Raw genomic sequence first — 22,872 nt, 5'->3', positions numbered from 1 at the left:
GATAAATACTATGAAAATACATACAAACTACACAAAATTATTACTTGCCATTAAATTATTGGAAATCCCCGGCCAAAAGATAATTATGGACAAATCAACGACCCACATCATGAAAAGGCCTGTTTCTGGAGTTTTCCCGAAAGAAGTGTATAAACATGACATGTTGGTCTTTTGTTTTCATGACGCAACAAGCAACTAAAACACTGTCAGGCTCAGAAACATCAGAGCAACGGAAGAATGTATGTTTGATGTGGTCTGTAAAAAAGAATACTGAAATTAATTATAGCAAGTTAAGTACTCTGTCACTTTGAAAACTTTATACCAATAGAATGTTTGAAAGGGATGCTTTTGAAAAATCAAGCTCTATTATATTGAAAAATAATCAGTGGAACCTCCTTTAGAACTTCCTTATAATGTGGACGCTGTCCAGTGAAACAAACGAGTGGAAATATTTTAACAATACCACTAACTGTTAATCAGGAGACATTGTCTATTAAGGTGTCCCCTTAAGAGAGGTTCGACTATAATGCTAAACTGGTAAAAATAAAGCCAAAAAGAATAATTATGCCATATTTGGTCACTATGATACTAAATATTATTAAATTATTTTCATCACAGCAGAGGGAGGGTTTTTCAGCTGTTATTAAATCGATGTCAGAAGTTGTTTGTCTTCAAATGGAAACAATACCTATTCTACTGCCAAAGATATTCAATCCATGTAGATTTATTACATGCCTTCCAACTCTGTGATTTACAAACATCTCCTGGGGGTAATTCATTGTTTTTATTAGTTTTGGAAACTTAATCTTAATATGATACAAACCAACCGTGTAGAATATATTGGCATCAAATTTACAAAAAAAATGTTTCAGTGAATAAAGGGCTGTTTCTGATTTTCAATAAATAAATATTTAACAATAATGTTAACAAAAATATGTCATTTTGTTTTTTAAGGAAGCCAACATTGGTTTTAAGCTATATCAGTTGTGGCAGATCTCATTGGATATAAGCAAATTAAAGTCAATATTTAAAATAAAATGGAGAGAATAATGGTACTAAAAATGTAGAATATTATAATTTTATTATTAAAGGATTTTTAAATTGAAAGACCAAATTACTTAAACAATATATAAAAATGCAGTCAAAACTGTCAAGATTTATGTAAAATTGTATATATAAAGTTTAGAAAGTATTACATTTTCAATTGGGCTTTCTGATTGGCCAATACTTAACAATGTCAGAACTCCACCAGCCTATCAGCAATCAGATATTGCATGGGCATTATCAGCAACAATAACTAACTGATATGTATACCTATTAAGTTAACTTTAGAATGTCAGCTACATAGAAGGATATAGACAAGAAACTCTTTTAGGATGAAGGAGAAATTCTAAATATTACTTTCATTTTTTTTTTGCGTGAGACATTAATTTTAACCGTGCCTTAATATGGATCTTCTGTATGGTGTGCAGTTATTAATTGTTATGGGATTTTCATTGTTTTTTTTGGTAAGAATTTTTTTTTTCTAAGTGGGTGCTATGTTGCTATTAGGCTGGGTTGAAGTGAAATGCAGTAATGCTTTAGGCTAGGTGGACAACTTTGAAAGTGTGGGCCTTATTCCACCCATCTTTTATAATTATATGTTAATAAGTAAATATGTCTTTAAATATATATTAATACAATGTAATAAGCTAGTTTACAAATAGCAAACAATAACAAATGTAAATGATATTTTACATATTTTTATTTGTCCGTCTTCATACGGTACTTTAGTAAACTTTGGTTTACCTAACCATACAGTTAGCATGTTGACATAATTGCAACTTTTTGTATAGTTATTGAATTTCCTGTGTGGCTCAGACCTTGATGTATTATGTTACTGCGTTCTGCTTGACTCCCCTGCAATTTACTATCTATCTATTTGATAACTTTCTTATTTTAATATTTGCTACAAAGTCGTATTAAACTTTAAGTTATATTTTATCGCAAAAAAACAAATTCGAAATAAAAAAAATTTATAAAATTGATAGTAATATAATTATTTGAGAGAGGCCGTTATCCATTATGGATTTTAAATTGGTCTATGATAATACGGTGTCCTGACCATATTGTTTTCATCGATAATGTTTGCTGTATTGTTTGCCTTGTGTTTTATATCTTATCTTAAATTTGCTATTGAATCTAATTCCACAATTCCTCAGGGAAAATGGCACTTTCCTAGGAAGGGGAAAAGGAAAGTACAGATTTTGGGCTAGGGTAAAAGGTTAAATGGAAGTGCATAAAAATGGTAAATTTTTGTTTTGATCATGTTCCTGACCCATATTACATCATCAGTTTAACGTCGACCAGCATACCTTTGGTAACACTTGGTACGTAAGAATTCCTTAGTTTAAGTAACCCAGTATCGAATAATCTACTTTCGTGTTTGGCATCTAATTTGTTTCATTAATTTCAAAACAGTTACCACCATGATACTGTTGGTGAATTCTTATCTTGAAAATGATACTTTCACCTGCTTTTATACAAATTTACTTTAATAAAGATATATTGTTCCCCAAAAACATGAAAAATGAAGATTAATTAAATTAGACTTGGAATAGGTTATTTTGTAGATTTTAACAAAGTTAATCGCTTCTGTAGAAAATAAATACAAATAAAAAAATGTTTTCGCTATAAATGACAAAATAAATGGTTAAATTCAACCAAAAATTCATTGGCTGATTACAGTTTTTGCAGGTAAATATTTTTTTTTCAATCTAATTTTTGGTCAAAGTGGATAACTATTATGTGACATTAAAATGGAATATTTAACACAAAATGTTTTCAGTGGGACAATACATCTTTAAATGTTTTTAATTTTTTCTGAATTGGAAATACAGGTTTTTCTGATTATTGTACCAATTATTATCAACCACCTTTATTTATACAAATCAATTAAACTAACAATCAACCATTTCAATTACATTTAAAAAAAATTATCCATACAGATTGATCAGTCTTTAATGATCAGAGAATTGTGGTTCCCAATCCAATAAAAGGAATATCTTCAACATTTTCTTACAAAAAAAGTTAATAGTTACAAAATAAAGAAACATAAAATAAAAAAGAACTTTCCGAGGGTTAAATATGTTTTTGTTTAACTAAAATGTTAGGGCGAGAGCTTTAGAATAAAGTAACACAGGAAGTCCGAACATCAAGGTGTCACTCAATTACTAAATATTGTCACTATTCTTAGTGTTTGATCATGAAAGATTTGTGTCACATTGTTTTTTTTATTATGAAAGTCATTGTGTAACAAATCTATCATGAAGCAGACAATTTATAAAAAAATTAATATTTTGACCCTGAATTTTGCCTCAGGCATGACAATAAATGGATAGACTACAATATTATAGCCTTTGGCTGCAGCACGGTCCTTCTGAAGTGCTGATAAATGTCTCAGAATTGTCTATATCAAATATTAAATTAACACTGAGTGAACCATATCTATAATCAGTTTCATGTGTTGATTTAATCTTTGTTTTCCAGGATTTTTAAAATATATTTAATATTTTCTGGAAACTGTACCGTGTACTATATCATCATTCAGAGAGATGGCCCCCTACACATTTTGAATACTTCTAATTCATTAGCATGCATTTGTATTTTTATTTTATTCATTTTCCAGGTAAACAGAACAATTAAAATAAATTAAAAAAATTAATTTGTAAACATCATACAAAGATCTTAAGTTCGGTCTACACTATCAAACTAGTGTTCAAATATGGTATTGATATTCCCAAATATGGTAGTGATATGACGACATCATGTCTATATATGGGCACATCACATTTTTTTGTCACATAAAGTTTGATAGTGTAGACGGAGTTTAACAAAGTATCTTTAATACCTAGGGTGTTTTCTGAATAGTGGTGTCCCCTGAATGGGGAAGTATCCTGAATAGGGTGTCCTCTAAATATTCTACTCTATGAAATATCAATGTACTGCAATGTGGTGCAATCTAATACTTTTTTTTCAATTTCAACAAGCCTACACACCCATTTTATTGAGTGCCCTCTTCTAAATTGATAATTGATTCATCTTCCTATTTTTTAAAGAATTTGGCATTAGAAGGTGACTAAGTTCAAAAGCAGCCACATGTTATTAATCATTATTTAACGAGAATGTTTCAAAGCAAGACCCGCTGACGACAAAAACTTCTTGAAATAATTACCATGAGATTTACTGTTCTGTGTTTTTGTAAATAAAAAAATAATAATCACTCGTCATTTATGCTTTTTTGATATGAATCTTCTTGGTCTTTTAAAAATAAATTAAACTTATTTGGACATGGAATGGGCTATCGGGAAATATTTAAGGGCATAAACAAATTATTTTATTTTTTTGTTTGTGTGTTTGCATGTTCTGGATATATTAATGTAGATATATGCCTCTTTTCCACTCCTTGTCACAATAAACTATTAGTTCTTAATTGTCTGCCGAAATGTTTGATCGATAAAGATAAGTATCAAAGAATAGAGAAAAGAGACATTTTAACTTAAAAGAACTTTTTTCACTAAATATATTTGAAAGCATTTTAATTTTTATAATAATATGCATAATTGTGATGTGGCTATTTTGATTTAAGTCTTACAATGTTTGATTTAGCATAAGTCAACTGGCCGATGGCAAGTAAAATCTATAATTTCCCCGTTGAGGTTACTCAGTAACTGTCCCGTTTGGTCATGTTTTATTGAATTTTTTAGTACAACAGTTTTTCGAACAATGCTTATGTTGATTTTAGGCCAGTAAAAATACAGATCTACTGCACTTGCCCAATGGGCTATTTTAAAGTAACCTCAAAAACAACCCCTTGGGTCCATGAATGATACAGATCAAAACATAACATATTATTTCAGAGGTTCAACTGAAAATTTTCTAAGTTGAAATACCTTGGTATGGTTGTTGCTCTCAAAGGATTATTAGGTGAAAAATAACTGAACCCTATTAACAGGACTAGAGCACCGAAGATCAATGTTTAATACCATCCTAAGGCTATTTCAAGTTCATTCTTAACGAGGGTATAGCTTATTCCAATTTCATGGTACCTTTACCAAAATCTATTTTGCAACTCTAGGATATAAACACAGTAGTTTTTAATATTTCTAAAATGAAATATACACTTTGTATGGGTTTTTTTTTGGCATGGTTGGAATCCCTTTTATCGTATTAGTTTGTGTACAGCGCTTAGAGGTTTCACAACATTAGGCGCTATATAAATCCAGAATATTATTATTATATAATGAAATTGCTGACTATCATAAAGCTATGAATTATTTAATTTAGCCACGGCTAGTTTTGTAAGTCGCTGGAGGATAGGTCTAGGGGCACGCTCCCTAATTAAAATGAAATTATGAACTATATATTTTTTTATACCATTTTTAGCAATCCCTGGATATTATACATACACAGTACATCAGTACTCGTAAATATAGGTTTACCTACAGTATATTTATGTATATATATTTTATTTTGATTATGAAAGTGATCCCTGAATGAATGAAAAAAAACATTTTAAAAACAGACTGATGGTCTAAAGCTCTGTCTATACTATTAAACTATTTTTACAAAAAAAGTGTGATGTGCCGAAATATGGTAGTAATATGCCCAAATATGGTAGTGATATTTTTTTTTAAAACCATATTTAATGAGGGTGATCCATCCAGCAGTTGCTGATCATTTGGGACCCTCAGGACAGATACAATACACAAAATACAACAAAAACAGAAAAGTTAAATTATCATGTCCATATATGGGCACATCACATTTTTTTGTCACATAAAGTTTGATAGTGTAGACAATAGTGTAATAGTAATACTATTACAAAGGCAAGCAGATCAATACAAGAGTTTGTTTATTTTGAGTGGTTGTGAATGGTTTCCCTTTTATAGTTTTCTCAGTAGTTGCAATTTATTTTGCATAGTCTACCATTACCGACAAAACAGGATGAGAATGAATCCGGTTTCCTAATTTTAATTTGTTTAGAATCAGGTAAAAGTTTAGATAAAATGTGTAGTTTGTTGACCTTTTTCCTGTTGTAACTAATTTTTTCCTAATAGTTTACAAATCTGCATCAAAATAGCTTTTGTTTTACTGGTTTTTTGGCTGTGACTAATTTACACTGTTATAGCACCATCTGGATTGAGCGAAGAGCATGAAAATTCCCTAAAAAAGTTGTCTTATCAGCTGTGAATCAATTTGTGTTTTAAAACGACGCATTTAAACCACTTCCTGTGTGTCAACTATGGACTAGTCTGCGTTCCCTCGTTGCTTCTGTGTGTACGGAAACAAGTCTCCTCACTTTCTCGTCCCATATTTAAACCATGTGTGTGTAAGCTTGAATATTATATTATTTGCAAATTTTAATGTTTCTTCTATCTAATTCTTCATCATCTTATTTAATGCAGGCTATGTTTGTGTGTTCCCCTTGTATATCTAGTTCAAATTGGAATGAAACATTTATCTACCTAGTATACAATTTAAAAATGAACCCCCTAGCCTATTAACCCAGGGCTATGAGAGTTGTAAGAATCCTAAAGTTCTATCACAATAATATTTTTAAAAAAATTGTAGAATGAAATTAATTTACATTTTACATTTACTATTTAGCATAGGTAAAAGTTTCCATAAAATCATACTCTCCAATACTACTCAACACTGTATCAATTATAGAATAACAAGATAAAAGTACCGTTTTAATTTTAATCTAAAATATTAGAATGAAAACTTACTTATTTTTCATTTACTAATTGTTATATCAACTTTTATATAATACGGTAGTCTCATAGCCCTGTGTACGGATTGATTTATTCAAGAGGTTTGGCATTTCTTCCTTGTTATTAAGTTTTATATTATACGTTTTATGATTTATTAGTATCTTAATTTATATCCAACTACTGTTTCCAAAGCCTTGTTTAGTTTCTTTTATTTTACTATATCTGATAATGATATCATATTTGATGTATAGTTATTTTGATCTGGAATGTTTTTCCAAGTTCATGAACTGTTTCACAAAGCTGTTATAACGCTCTCTCGATGAATTGACTTGTTACACCTTAACGGTATCAAACTGAGCATGCTCAATAGTGCACCTGTTTATCAAACGAATATTTCACGCTCTTGGCTGCGAGGTCCTAAGTGAGCAGCTGATTAAAGAAAATAAAACCAACAGTTTTTCAACAATTTTGTTGCGATGAAACTCAGCTAGTAGAAATAGTTTCTCAATAGTTGCTAATTTAGATAAAGGTGTGCCTCTAGCTTCAGCAATTATGATATCGTAAATGATTTTATATGAAGATCTAAAATACAGACTGATATGATCTACACCTAAATAGATTCCTGTCATTTGATTGGACAATTGTGAGTCACATGATAAAAAATAAGTGCACTTTTTTTACTCTCGAGCATGGTGTATTTATATTTTTACCGGCAGAAGTCATGACAATGCGACCCCTTTAGCATAACAAAAAAAACCTCACTGCCACTCTGACATGACATCCCCTCTGTCTATGTTTTGTTATAATGTTGATTTGACCTCATTATATGATATTGTGTTTCTGATATTATATATAGATACTATTTGAGGATAGAACCACGCTGACTTGAATACCAGCGAAGGTCAAATTTTCTTTTACTCGTTGTGGAAATAAAACATTTATCAACTAGTTAATTTGGATTATTTCATTTTCAATTCATTAAATATTAATTCATTATTAATTCTATAGTTATATTTCTCATTATTTCTTTAAAATTTATTATTCATAAATAAAAAAATCATTAAGATATAATGCTCTTATGTATATTTTGAATTTTATTTGCAGTGTATAAATGGTTTTCTTATTGTATGTTTATGTATCTGATTAGACAAATAAAGATGAATATAAATTATTTTTTTATAATTGAGTTAAACTTTTAAACATTTTAACTTAACTGAAAAATGTACTGTAAGTTAAAGAAACTCATTTTGTTTTTTAGGTTTCAAGTTCAGATCCATCTACATATAACTATACAGAATGGGAAAACTGGGTGCCATGTTCCAAAAAATGTGGTCGAGGGTTATCATTCCGAGCCAGGGGATGTGCACGTGGTGCCTGCCCGTCAGCTGGTCTAATTACATATAAAACTTGCAATTTACAGGTAATTATAAATATTTAAAATACGATTATTATCAAGTGCAGGGCCTTCATATAGTTATTACACTTGAAGTGAGTTTAGTTAGAATAAGCATGTGAATTAATTGCTTAATTGAAGAGATTTCTCCACTTTAAATTGTAGGCCTGTGGATAAGGGCCCGTTGTATTTTAAGAAAAAGGCGCAGGCATCACTTTTTTTGCTACTGCCTTGCTAAATGCTCTGCTCAACTGTTTTTGGATATTAAGAACTATACTACAATACCAGTGTACACAAATTCACTTACTGTATTTATTTGAATAAATGCCCTGGAGCGTTTATTGTTCAGGAGGAGACGTTTATTCGGGGGAGGGGTTTTTTTTTGGGTGTAATATGGTAATACTGATTTAGTGTTTACCGACCGACAGACCAACCGACCGACCGACAGAGTGAGCTGTAGCCTGAGTCGTGTTTGCACGCAACTAAAAATAGAATGTAATTAATATCGAGAAGTGATAAAATACAGTAAAAATTATATCAAAATTTTTGGTAAATTGTAGATCATGCCAATCAATGAATTCTACTACAAATAAAAGGCCCTGAGGTGTTTATTCGAGTGGGGTGGAGTGTTTATTCAAAAAGGGGCGTTTATTTGAATAAATATGGTAGTGTGCACTAGAAATGTGTACTTTTTCACATAGTCCCTGTCGTGACTTGAGAAGAGAGAGCTAAAAAGAAGACGCACGTACAGTATAGTGATATCTGGACCATCACCACATCAAAAACTTTGTTTATACCAATCCATCTAATGATTAATAATATATTGATATTCAATTTCTTTACAGCCATGTACAGAAAATGAACAAGAAGAAATAACCCGAGACCAGCAATGCGCTGCATTTGATGCTGGCTTTTTGAAATGGTCAGCTTTTGCTGTCGCAGACAGCATGGCTAGATGTTCGTTGACATGTCGGGAGCAAATAACAGGGTTGATTGAACAAAAAGGACCTAAAGTTTTAGATGGCACATTATGTGGACCTGATATGTTAGATATTTGTATAAATGGAAAATGTGAGGTATGTTTTTTTATATTGTTTTTTTGATGATATTGAGCTGTTCAGAATGACACAGATCAGCTCAGAGGCAAATCTAAAATTAAGGAACCCATAGAAGTGGTTTGTAGCTTGGTGGTTAAGATGCTAGGCTCCAATCCCATGGTATTGGTTTTGAATATTGCAAGATCTCAGGATTTTTTTTTTGTAAAATCAACTCCATTTCCAAGTAATTGTTTAAGATTTTGAATACGTAGAACATCTTGTGTAGATCTTGGTGAATGGATTGTGCTTTTGGTTATCATTAGCAATTTATTAAAAAAAACTAATTATGTTTTATTTTAGATTAAAACATAAAATAAAATGATGTGTATGTCTTCTCTTAAATCTATCCCTGCATATTTTTTAAATATCATTAATAATAATAATAATAATAACTGGTACTTGATATAGCGCATTATGCTGAAAGCCTCAATGCGCTTTACATTGACAGAAAAATTTAAAAAATTCAAAATTCAAAAGGTGGGTTTTGAGGAGAGATTTGAAGACATCCCAAACCCCCCACCAGAGGATACATCATTACTACCGTAGGTTTCTTGTGATACAGGTTAATTGGCTTTATCTAGTCAAATACATAGGCATTAAACAGAGGTGTTTTTTTGGTTAACATAATGTGTAAATATGGAACCAAGCAAGGTACAGTACTGTACCAAAAACGTTGAAAAATTGAACATGCACTCGCACTGATTAAAGGAATTATGTATCAATCCTTTATATCCGTGCTATTATGTTCCTATTTCTATTAATTTCTCGAAACAAAATGTATGCCTTTAGACAGACAAGCGACGAAAAGTATTTTTAATTGAGTTTACTAGTTACTTTTAGATTATTAAATAATATCTACTTTAATTACAATAACTAGTTAATTTCTTTTGAGATTAAACTTTTTATTAGTTTAGAAGAATCTAATTCAAAGTCAGTAACACAATTAAATTTGATCTTATGAAATATATTACTATTTAATTGTAATGGAAAAGTTGGCAAATGTTCACATAGTTTAATTTAGATGTGGTCAGATTCATCCCCCACATGTTTTAATGAAATCACCTATTCAATTTAGGTTTGTAAGTTTAGTTGATAAACAAAATATTGTATTTTGTATAAGATTATAGTATTGCTCTCCGAGGATGTTTTTCTGTCACCCCTTCCAAAAGAAGCACAGCATGTTAATTTCCATTCAACTTTAGGCGTAGGCTGTCCAAACACTGTCCAATACTCTCTATGACCCAAAGCTAGGCCGCAAATAGACCTGCTGGGTTCTATACCAATGAGTTGCAACAGTGACTAATCCATTGCCTATCATTTCTGCCTTTAGGCTACGGGATAATGACTTTATAAAGTTGTCATATTACTAGACCAAGACTTAAGGCGGTGCATACTTTAACTTTTGGTCATTGATATAAATTGTTTTTAGTTTGACCTTTACACTACAAAGGACAAACACTTAGCACCCTACAGTTCCACAGATAGATTTCCTTTATCAAAGTAAACATTAATGTTACTTTTATTTAAAATATAGAACTGATGCAGACTCTGTTCAGTTGCAATTGATTGAAAAAACTTTTTAAAATGTTGTTGTTTGAAGGTTTTCATGGTGAAATCAATGATATTGATTTGTACCGCAAACTTGATATCAACAAATTATGTTGATATAAAGTTTGAAGAATAGTACATATATTTAGTTCTGAAAAGAACTGTTGAGTTGCTCAACATTTCAATTAATATACTTTGATTGTCCTAGGTGTCAAAGTGTGGAGATCACATCAATGCTCTGCGCTGGATTTAATGTCAGCTTTTACCATATAATGGCCAGTATACAGTAGTTCAGATTTTGATAATGTTAGACCTAATGTTGAATTGGCTGTACAATAATAACCCAAAGGTTTACATCATATGTAATAGAACACTTTTGAAATTAATTTGTTTCGTTTGGTAGAAAACAGGTGACAAAACAGCATATTTTATCTTGCCTCTAGAGTGAATAAGTGACCACACAGCAGTATGTAAGTGGTGCAATTTAATTCCAAAGGGTAAAAAAAAAATTACTAAAGTTACTCTACACAGATTTGGTAGACTTAATAATTTAACTTACTGTATTTTGAAACGAGTTAAATTTGAATACTATCTTATTATTTTCAAACTATTTTCTATAGAATTTGTTTGTCCTTTCAAATCTTTTTTATATTTGATAGTCTTCCAATTTACTATTTTCCCCCTTTTTTTTCCTTTTCTATACAATTTATATAAAAGTTTGTAACATTTTAAAAGTTTTCTAAGATTGAGGGCGCTATACTAAAAGAAACAAATTTATGGCACAAGTTTTCAAAGATTACACAGATGTTGATGTGTGTTTATTAATATGACTTCTTTATTTACCAAACCACTATGTTATGTTATCTTGGCTATACAGAACTCCTATTAAGGAAGGGTTCTAAAAAAGTATAAGCTTTTAAATCTTGACTCCAGCTAAATTTACATTTCTTTCAATACTAGTAGGCCTATTATGATTTAATTCCTTTTTTTAGCCTGTAGGTTGCGACGGCCAATTGAATTCAATATCGAAACTAGATCGATGTGGAGTATGCAATGGCAACGGACAAACTTGCCAAGTAATCAAGGGTCAACCTTTCAAATTAAAAAGTGGTAAAAGTCAAGGTAAATCATGATGATACTTGTCTATTTTAAATTAACACTGTGTTAACGCTTCCATGTTACAAAAGAAAATGATGACGGTGGTACGTTGGACTAGTTCATTATGGTACAGGGGTGTTCTAGGAACTTTTTACTTTCGTATCTAAGCCCTCCTTCTGGAGAGCATGGGCTATGATTTATCCAGGTAAGCTAGGCACGAAATAAACTACTAACACCACTTTCATTCAAACAGGAGTGGATGTTGTATATACCTTTCCCCAAGGAGCCACAAATATAATGATTCGATACCGAGGAAATAACTACATAGGAGTGAGAGGGACCATGCTTGGTGCAGAACGTCGTGGACTGAACCAATTTCCCCCTGCTAGCCGAGCAGGAACGTACATGGTCTCGGGGACAAGAGTACGGTATATGACTGAAAGGAGAGGGAAGAAAAGAATTGTGGTTCAAGGACCTATACCAAATGCGATGCAATTAACGGTATGATTATTCATATTACGACTGATAATAGAGAAATTCCAAAAAGAGAGGCAAGCCATCCTATAAAATGGTTTATTCAAATACAGTAGTGATCTCTATTTGTCATTATAGTTTTGGGGTGCGATACATCTTTAAATCAATTATTATTATTACATACTGTATTACATTCATTGATTTTTAAAATGATAAAATCCAAACACAAATGTCATTTTACTCAGCCTCTTGAATGTTTTGTTTATTTAAAAAAAGTTATAATACAATACTTTTGCTTTGTGTACTCATTTTTAGGTTATGTTTGTGTCTCCAGCAACTGAACTTGAATATGTATATTATAACTACACAGCAGGCTATTATTGGAAAGAGTTAGGCTGGTCTGAGTGTTCAGTATCCTGCAATGGAGGTAAGGAATATTGGCACATAAAGCCTTTTTAAAGGAGGGGTACATTTAACATCCACCGGAATAGACAGGAGTCTTTTAATGTCTTTCAGAATAGACATAACATATTAAATTATGAATTAAAAGTATAATATTTAACTCATTGACCAAACCAAACATGTAACATTAAATAAGACTTGACTGATTTAATTTATTCATTTAAAAACTACAGTACATAAAATAGTATATATAAATAATATTTACAATATCATTTGTTGTAAATTTAAATAAAAAGTAAATTAATTATAATCTTTATAAGTTGTAATAATTTCACTTCAGATGAAATGAAATTAGAAATGTACATTGTGAAAACTACTAGAAACCTAAAGTGGAACTTGCAAAGGTTCCTCTTAGTCTTACTATAAAACGTATGTAATTTATTTGGATTGTGAAACCTATATTCAAATAAAATATGTTGTGCAAAGTGAAACTTATTTGAAAATGGTTCCTTTTAACTTTAAAAAGTGTTTCATTTTAGTAAACTATGTGATTTAAAATGATAATACTTTTTTTCACCTTAAGCTATCCCGTTTAAAGATTACATAAATTATATTTCTGATGATTTCATCTTGCCTCTGTTTGTGCTTGAAGCAATCAAAATGACAGTCTGTCGGCTTTCAGTAGTGTTGATATTTTAATCCAATCATCAATTTGACAAATTGAGACGCGCCAGGAATTTTCTTATAAAATTTTATTTGTAGTCGGCCTTGACACATTTCAGTGTGATTTCAAATGTTCAAACTTTTATTTTGATCAAGGGTAGTTTCAAATTACAATAGTTTAATTGGAAACATATCGTGGCCATATGCTCGCCCTGTGAAACCAATGTGTATTCTCGCAATTTGTCCATTGTAATTGTTTATTCCAGTGTTTATTTGCTTTGACTTATATCTGCTATCTATTTCTATACATTTATTTTGACTTTTAAGTGTTTCTAAAAGTCACTTCTATCTTTGGTTAAATTTTCTTTAGAATATGCTTTTTATAATCAGAATTTAAATGTAACTAAAAAACCATAGAAGCTTATTAATTTATTCATTATAATATATTTAGAATGATAAGTTTTTACTCTTACCAGAATAACTTTTATTCAAATTTAAATCTTTTTTATTACTTATCTAATAATTTTGTATCTGAAGTTCAGCACCACAAGTTCACCAACACAATTGCTGTATCCTAACTAATCTGAACAAACCTAACTGCCCACTATCTGATCAAACACATAGCTAATTTTATGTACCCCTCCACCTATACCAACCGAATGTACCTTGTCCACCATAAACTATCCACCCATCTACAGTATACCTACAATCCACGGCCTATTGAACTGTTCACAGAACATTCTATTGTTCACCGGCCTGCTAAAAAAAATCAGACATTTAGGTTTGAATGACAAACTAAAATTTAATGAAGCAAAACAATATACATTAGAACCAATAAAGTGTTCCCATAATCAAGGTGTCCTCCAAATAGGATGTTGACTGTAGTGTTAAAACATATATATTGCCCCATTTGTTTCACAGGAAAGTGTTCCCTTTATCTTCCATTAAACAGGAGTGTCCCAAAATTCTGTAGATATACCAAAAGTGCCTTTTGTGTTTTCAGCAAACCTGCAGCATAGGGTGACTTCAACCTAAACTTAAATGAAGATGCCGTATTTATGACAAACTTTAAACTTGCATGATGTCAATTTGTTATCTGAATCATTGATATCATGGGCTAGAAATACTCCAAGGAATATTTACATGCACATGGCAATTTGCCATCTATTTGGATCAATGGACTAAGGGTTAAAAATGATTCCAATTGCCACCCAAGATCATTGCTGCAAGGATCAATACAATGTAATATCAACCTTTGATTTAATTTGCAGCTGTTTGCTACATGAGACATACAATAATAACCTGATTGCTACAGTAGCTATAGAGTGTAACACATTTTAAAACTAAAATAGTTTCAAATAAATAACTGGTGAACGTATGAATAAATTACCTCTATTTTCTTGGAAATGGAAACGGCAGAAATAACCTGTTCAATGGAATTATCAACATTTAACTTGTATTTATAGTGCAGTTTTTTTTAGCTGAAACACAAAATAAAAGAAATTTAATTTGGATCACTTTGCTACTTGATATATTAGCCATAGATCTCACACAGCATACAGATTTTGAACCAGCTGAAATGCATACAATGTAAACATCAAATTACATTAAGACAAACAGTATCTTTGTCTTTGTTAAACCTTCTGTATTTTTACAGACACCAAACAATTAAAATTTTCAAACAAAATATCTATACATTATTTTGAAGGAGTGGATTCCTTGTTTCATATTAGAAAATTGCAATCAAACTAGGTTACCATAGTAGCATTTTACTCCCTCTTGATTGGTTCTCTAAAACTAAAAAGTTTTATGGATTATTTCATTTGTTTTTTAGGGGTGTTGAAACATTTAGTTAGAATTTAATCAAGCAGGAGATAAATTATCTTCTTGTGGTTCTAACTTTGTATCTCCTGATCTTTAATGGCAAGCATATGTTTGTCTGCACTTGTAATATATTAAATATAGATCTACTAATATTAATATCTTTATATGTAAATACCCTTTTTATTAGTCTATCCAACCAAAGATATTGTTTTTCTGTTTATGTTGGTTAAAATCCCAGTGGCCCTACAATAAGTAGGCCTATGTTGTCTGGTAGTCTGATAAGTTTTAATACAATTTATAAGATTTACAAAAGATTACACCAGATTATTTTGAAGACAAGAATCAATTTAGAAATGCAAACTTGCTATATTTTCGTGCTCATTTGTGTGGTACCAGTAGTTTCTAAAAATGTTGTGGATTCATCATTTACAGGGAAGTGGGTCACAAGGCAGTTTGGTAAGAGTATTATTTTGTGTTTACAAATGGCTCAAAGAGTTAGTTCTTTTTTCCTGAGTTAGTTCTTTTTTCTTCAAAATGTTGCAGATGCATCATTTAAATAATTTGCTTTAAATCTTCGATATCAAGTTATAGTTAATGTTAAATTTGCTTATGTTCTTTGAAGACAATACAGCTTCACTTGACTGTGCTTCAAAAAGTCATTTCAGTTGTAATTTTTATGATTGCGATTTCCAGCGGTTGTCATCAAAACAGCATGTGTTAATAACACTAAAAGTACATAGATTAGATTTAAATGATTTAGATTAGAGTAAAGAAAAAAGTGTTGCTGATGACATGGAAAACACAACATTAGTAAAATGTAATGGCAAGAATTTAGTGTTGAAACAGCTAATTGTAAGTTATGGAAAAAGAGGACAATTAACTTTGCAAGCCTTTCTATTACCATTTCTTATTCTTGTCTTTGAACTCTTCATTTTATCTTTCTTGTGATCCTCTTAATTTCATTGTAATTATTGTCACAATCACCATCATTATCATCTTTCTTTTTCCTTTTTTATTGTTATTTTATCAACTTCATTATGCTTAAAAAGAAGAAAGTCTTCTTACATTAATTAAGTTTGCTTTTGACAACCCCATGACATTGTTTACTTTGTATAGTTGTGTTACTTTCGGTAATTTTCACTTAAATCAAATTAAAATCAAAGCCTTCTTGTTTTCCTTTTCTTTGTTATAATTTTGTTTTATCTTTTAATGATTTTCTTTGTTATGATTATCAACATTTTTACTTTTTTCCTTGTCATAATTATTGAAATTTCATTGACAAAATCATTCTCATTTCATCTTCCTTTTTCCCTCTTTCCTCACAATCTTTCTCGTCTTTAATCACAATTACTATATTTTCCAATGTTATGCAATAATCAGCAATATTAATAATATTAATAATATCAAGGCTGAAATATCTTTGAAATTTTCCATCTGAGCCATATGGTCTTGAGCTGTAAATTAACCTGTCCCAGCTTGACTTCATCAACGTTGAAGCATGTGCCTAACACACATCAAACTTAAATATGAAATATTATATCATTTTTCCCAAATTTATCTTATATTAAAATTTGTATGTGATTTTCTTCGAGTTTTAGACAATCAAAACTGATATAGTTATATGTAATTTGGACATATTTAGTATCAAGTAACAGAGTCTGAGTACTCATGCTGTTTTTTTCGGTCATTAGAAATGGTAAAATTTACGAAGTAAAAACAATAATTTGAACAAAATGTTATTCAATGTTTAATTCACCTTTCCAACTGTTTAGCTCCTTTTATTTAAAAGTCTAGTTTAAATGTCTGGAATATTAAATGTGTCAAATTAGAATATTAAACATTTTTAATTTTGAAAGATGTATACAATTGTATCCATAACGAATCCAAGATTTTGAAAGATTTTTAAAAATAGTAAATTATTAAAAACTGTTATTATATTATCCTCCTTTTCAGAAGACACCCCGATACTTTCTCATGAAATGAATGGAAACGAAAATATATGTTTTAACACTGAAGCCACCCCTATTTAGAGGACACTTTCTTGGGTCCCAAAGGGGTCTCCTAGGGCTTTACTGTATTTTATATGTTGCCTATTTTTAAAGTCATTATTTAAGTTATTAAGGTTGTTATTACAGTGTATAGTGGTTAGTATTGGACAGAGTTAATCTAATTGACACAAATGTAAGAAGTACATGGTTCATTAAATGTGAAAATTACCATAGCAAAAGTAAAAGAAGATTTATTGAAATTGATTAATTTGAATGCAGAGTCACAAATGTGGTCAGATACCACCTTTTACTCTATACTGTTCTCATAAAATGGCACTGTTGTAGGGTTAACATCAGTCACAAGTTCTTGGGTTCAAATCCTAACTTTAATCCACCTAAAAAAAATTTATACACTGATTTAAAATCCCATAGCCTGTAGAAAGTCAACACAAAAGTAATAGAAAGCACCGTGTCGGTTCGCACAATATGTAAGGTAATTTTTTAATGGCACTTTGCATTGGATACATTTCGTCTATTTTGTGCCTAGCTTACCTGGATAAACTGACATTAGCCTATTCTCTCCGAGAAGAGAGCTACATTTTATCTACATCATAGCAGCACTTTTATATAGCATTTGAATTGTCCTCTTTAATTATTAAATGGAATTAGGTTTGTTAACTAACATTGTGTTTAATTAAATGCATAGAAAATAATAAAAATGAATTAAATACAAAACCTTTTATCGGGTTTCAGGAAAATCAGAATTTTAAAATCTTAAGATTTTGAGCAATACGTTTTGACAATGTATAAATACAGAAATAATTTTAAGTTAACTTTTAAATTATCAGCTGCCTCTGTTGAAAATTATGAATAGCTTTAGTGAAGGAACAGTGCTGACCATGCATGAAATTGCATCCCCTGGTAACCACAAAATTACCGACACTGGATAAACCTCTCACAAACTAATGAATCAACCAACCTACCCCACCTCAGAAAGATTGAGCTAATTTCAAGCGACTTTTTTTTGTAATTATATTTTATACCAATTATCTTTCAACTGCCTACTATCACATCTGTTTGTTTTATATGGTAGATTTTTTTTTCAGGATTGATAGTAGTAAAATTTGGTTCACACTTGCACAATGGCGTACGCACAACACAGTGGTTGACCAATCACAAGGAACAGTTCCGATGATCCATTGTATCATGATTGGTCAATTTACTTGGCGTGTGTTGCGTCCAAGTGGGCCTATTTTACTTACTGTATGTTGATGTGTTTGAATTAGGTAATTTTAAAAAGCAGGACGATGTGAAAGGTTTATAGCCCCTCAAGAGTATCACTATATCATGCTCTAACTACACCCATAAATCAATAGTAATAGCACCTCATTGGCAATAAAATGGTTGAATAATTCAATAACAGTTATTTACAATTAAGTGAAATTTAACAATCGGAAGTAGAAATTCAGTTTAAGTGTTTGTTTTTGTTATTTTGTGTTTTTATTCTGTTTTACGTAAAAAAATGCATATGAATATTAATTTTTTTTTAAAATAGGCCTACTACAGTTAAAGTACGGACAAAAGAAAAGAGGCTCTTTCATTTCATCATTAAATTGTATAAAATATGTTGGTTCAGTAATACAATATTTAGAAATATCCAAGAAAAAAGTATTTGAGAAATTCAAATTGTAGTGACAAAAAGTATCTGTTTACGTGAAGTGTTTGCTTATATGATGTACCAAATGCACTGATAAATTAAATACTGTAACTATACAATTTTATGATGAGCACATGTACAGTACTATTACATTTTGAAGAATCAAGAAATGTTTAGATTTTCTCCTAATTCTAAAAGCTTGTTTAAACATTTCAAGTTTTTTGAGTGATAAACAATGCCAATTATGTAGGGAAATAAGAGACTCTGTTGTCTTGTTGTCTTTTGCTGTAAAAATTTACATTTCATTTTTATAGGTGAAAAAGGAAGTTTAATCAGTTGTGTGAGTGTGGAGTCTGGAGAGGCATTGAATGACAGCTTCTGTGATCAAAGTAAAAGACCAAAAGAAAACTTTGAACATTGCAATAATCAGGTGTGTCCACCAAGGTAAGAGGACCAAGGCATGAGGAAGATCTTCCTTTTTACTGAGTCTCTGTTGCGAGGTATTGATGTAGTACAGTGTGTATTATCTTTTCTGATGTCTTTTTCAGGTGGCATACAAATCCATGGAGTGATTGTTCAACAAGCTGTGGTCAAGGGGTACAGCAACGTATAGTAACTTGCTCACAGGATCTACCTGATGGTCAGTCTATATCAAAAGTATACCAAGCTTGCCAAGGACAAAGACCTCCATCACAGAAGACATGTAACCCCCAACCTTGTCCACATTGGCTCACTGGCAATTGGTCTGAGGTGAGTATAATGGGGAGAATAAATATAAATATATAAAAAAAAATATGTTTCACATGGAAACAAAATATTGTGGACGCTGTTCAAAAACATTACAGGTAAATTTTAACTGGAAGAGGTTATCCTAATTTTGGTCAAATTGAACTGATCTAAATGGAAAGAAAGACTTTTGTGACCTTTTTGAAAAGTTTCTGATTTTCATGGAGACTATGATTTGTAGATTGTCAAGCAATATGGTTTGTGGGAAGTGTTTATATATAGACTAAACTTAATCATAAAACAATGTACAAACAAATTATTCTTCCTGGGCTGGACTTATTATGAGTCACTTATACATTTAAAATGCTCAAAATGTTTTTCCGGTTAGCGACAAAACCATGTTCCGTTTTTCATTTCTATTTAAATAATAACCTTGAGATTTTATGATACATCAAGTAGTTCAATTATGTTTTGTTCCATACTAGTTCTATATTTCTTACACATGCTAGCTACAATTGCCTATATACTGTAAAAAAACACCTTTGTAGTAAAAATTGGTTTTTTAAAAATTGTCTTTATCTTATTAAAAATGATAAATGATATGCTGAAATTAACTTAATATTTTGCCCTGTGAATATGATTACCATCTGTCGAGGATCCTGTGATAGAAAACAAAAATCCAATCCCAAAGACTTTTAAGACATTGTTTATGTAGAGCTATGCTTTACTGTTGTTCTTCCCTTTAATTAGTAGTGGAGCTGTAGCTTCGTGGTTAACATGCTTGCCTTCCAATCCTAAGGTCCGGGGTTCAATCCTGACCTAGTGCCAGGGTTGTAAACTCACGACTTGTTCAACTCCACACCCTAAGCCTCAAATGAGACTTAGTTTATAATCACGATAAATTATAAAATAGTTTATCCATCCTGTAATTGGCAAGTCACTCGCTGTTGGATGTGTATGAAAAAAAATTATATTAAACTGTACATTTATTTGCAGTGCTCTGTAAGTTGTGGAGATGGTATAACTACGCGCTATGTTCAATGTCAAAATCATCAAGAAGTGGTTGTTACAACAGGCTGTGACCCAGAAACTCAACCAGATACACAGAAGACATGCTCCACAAGAATTCCATGTCACTCACCAAAAAGTAAGTTAATAATAGTTTGTTTATGTTAATTAACAAATTATTTAATGAAAATGTATGCAAAAATGAAAAAAAGTTGACATTTGATTTGATTAAAAAACATTTCTAGAACCGATATTGGAAAGTGAAGAAGAATTTATTCAAGTAGAAACAGGAGCTTTTAATAGTGGTCCAGAATCATCTACTCCAAGGTAGGTACTATAAACATTTGAGTAGAAGGTTGCCTTGTTGTGTTTTTTCACATACAACCACTGTCGTGGACAATGAGAGAGTAAAAAAACCTGTAGTTGAAGAGTGTAACATCCACAGCGTCATGAGCCATCACACTATAAAAGAACTCTTACACCAATGCCTACAAAACCCAATCAATTTGGTGCTTTTAAATTGTTGATAACACAATTTATGATTATCTATTATTGGTCCCACTACTAATGCTGCCAAGAAACTGTTATTATTATTATTTATTTATGTAATTTAACATAAGTGAGTATAAGTTATTAGTGCCTATACTTTTTACTACCTTATATCCTTGTTTAGCTTTGTGACAGGTAAATTTGGTGACTGCAGCGCTACTTGTGGTGAAGCTGTAAAGACTAGATTGGTAACATGCAAAGTTGCCTCAGGGTTCTCGCAGTTGGTCACAGACCTTCCCGATTTTGAGTGCACAGGTTCAAAGCCAGAAACAACTGTAGCATGTGACCTTCCCAGTTGTGAAAATGAAGATAATAATATTTTTGGTAGTGATTATGGCAGTGGCGGTATTCCTCGTTATATGTGGCGGTTCAATGGGCATACAGAGTGCAGTCTCTCATGTGCTGGAGGTCAGTGGATTTATGTATTGGTTAATAATATTGATACTCATAACTAATTCTCCTTTTTTCAATCTTGTAGAGTTGTTCCCATTAATTTACCAAAATCATAAAAACGATCTAAAGCTAATTTTTGGTCTAAATAATACACATCACTTTCCAAAAATAAAAAGCTGTTGAATTTCATGTGGTGATGTTCGCAGTTGGACTTGAGATTGTTTTTTTACTTGATCGTTTAAAAGTCTTGTGACCCACAATCATCCAATCAAATAACTGGAATTTATTTAGGCTTGTTATAACAATAACAATCAACTTATTATTAAATGTAATATTTTGTCTAGGATATCGTGAATCAATTGTGTCTTGTTATGACTATGAATCAACTGATTTCGTTAGTGATGTGTTCTGTGACATTGACAATAAGCTGCCAGTCTACAGAGACCTTTGTAATGACTTTCCATGCCCTCCAATGTAAGTCTAATATATTTTAATATTATATTTTTTATAATTATAAAGTAAAATAAAGTTTATTAACTAAAGAAATTTTACACTTAATAATACTAAAACATTTTCTTGAAACATCCATGTAATTATAATTTTTTTAAATCTTACTATTACACAGCTCTTTTGTCTGTCTGTCACTTGCAGTAGCAGTCAAAATTCTTTTTACTTTCCAAAAGTTGTTTCAGTTCAATTATTTTGGGCTCATGGGACATGGTGATAGGACTGCTGTGCCTTCCAAACTTGTCTGATGTTACACTATAGGAGTATTTAACTGGGCTGATTTGATAATCAGCAGATCTAGCTCTTCAAACTCCTCGCTGTTTGTGTTTGTGAACGATTACGCCTAATTTATTTATCTGTTTATTTTTATAGGTGGCAACTGGTTATTTACAGGGAATGTTCTGCGACTTGTGGAGGTGGTGTTCAAGAGGCTCACTATCTCTGTATGCAGAAATTTGGAGCGAATTATGTAAAGACAGTTCATGATTATATGTGCAAAGAACCTAAACCAACATCGACGAGACCATGCAATGAAGTACCATGTGACGCTGAATGGGTACCGGGAGAGTGGTCTATGGTAATGCTTCTTGACTAACATACTTATAAGCATTTGTAAGAGTCTGTCAAGCTTTGCAAGTAGAAGTTGAAGCATAACTCTAATTATATCTGAACTCTTTGAACCACAATCTTCTACACTTTGTACTTTCAGAAAACTAATAGCACCCTCAAGTTGACATATTTTGGACAGACTTTTCATATTTTGACTGAGTTTAGAACTCTTATGTTGATG

General features: G+C 31.2%; 1 protein-coding gene across 2 annotated transcripts in view; it reads left to right on the top strand.

Moving 5' to 3' along the window:
- The window catches only part of LOC144845796 (ADAMTS-like protein 1), a 43,415-nt gene that overhangs the window by 16,465 nt on the left and 4,078 nt on the right, over window positions 1-22,872 (top strand). The window contains exons 1-13 of one of the 2 annotated variants that reach the window (XM_078703237.1): window positions 1,343-1,508; window positions 8,014-8,175; window positions 8,994-9,224; window positions 11,786-11,915; window positions 12,145-12,392; window positions 12,681-12,792; window positions 19,214-19,343; window positions 19,448-19,649; window positions 20,622-20,772; window positions 20,879-20,960; window positions 21,307-21,590; window positions 21,920-22,049; window positions 22,455-22,659. In XM_078703237.1, coding sequence (XP_078559363.1) covers window positions 1,449-1,508; window positions 8,014-8,175; window positions 8,994-9,224; window positions 11,786-11,915; window positions 12,145-12,392; window positions 12,681-12,792; window positions 19,214-19,343; window positions 19,448-19,649; window positions 20,622-20,772; window positions 20,879-20,960; window positions 21,307-21,590; window positions 21,920-22,049; window positions 22,455-22,659 — 2,127 coding nt within the window. In that variant the 5' untranslated portion in view covers window positions 1,343-1,448. Of the gene's footprint in view, window positions 1-1,342; window positions 1,509-8,013; window positions 8,176-8,993; window positions 9,225-11,785; window positions 11,916-12,144; window positions 12,393-12,680; window positions 12,793-19,213; window positions 19,344-19,447; window positions 19,650-20,621; window positions 20,773-20,878; window positions 20,961-21,306; window positions 21,591-21,919; window positions 22,050-22,454; window positions 22,660-22,872 lie in introns of those variants that run through there. The other variant, XM_078703236.1, reaches the window with a different exon arrangement.

This window comes from Antedon bifida, chromosome 6, assembly GCF_963402885.1.
Source record: "Antedon bifida chromosome 6, ecAntBifi1.1, whole genome shotgun sequence".
NCBI lineage: Eukaryota > Metazoa > Echinodermata > Crinoidea > Comatulida > Antedonidae > Antedon > Antedon bifida.
The sequence above is the reverse complement of the archived record's forward strand: the minus strand, read 5'-3'. Positions and strand labels throughout refer to the sequence as shown.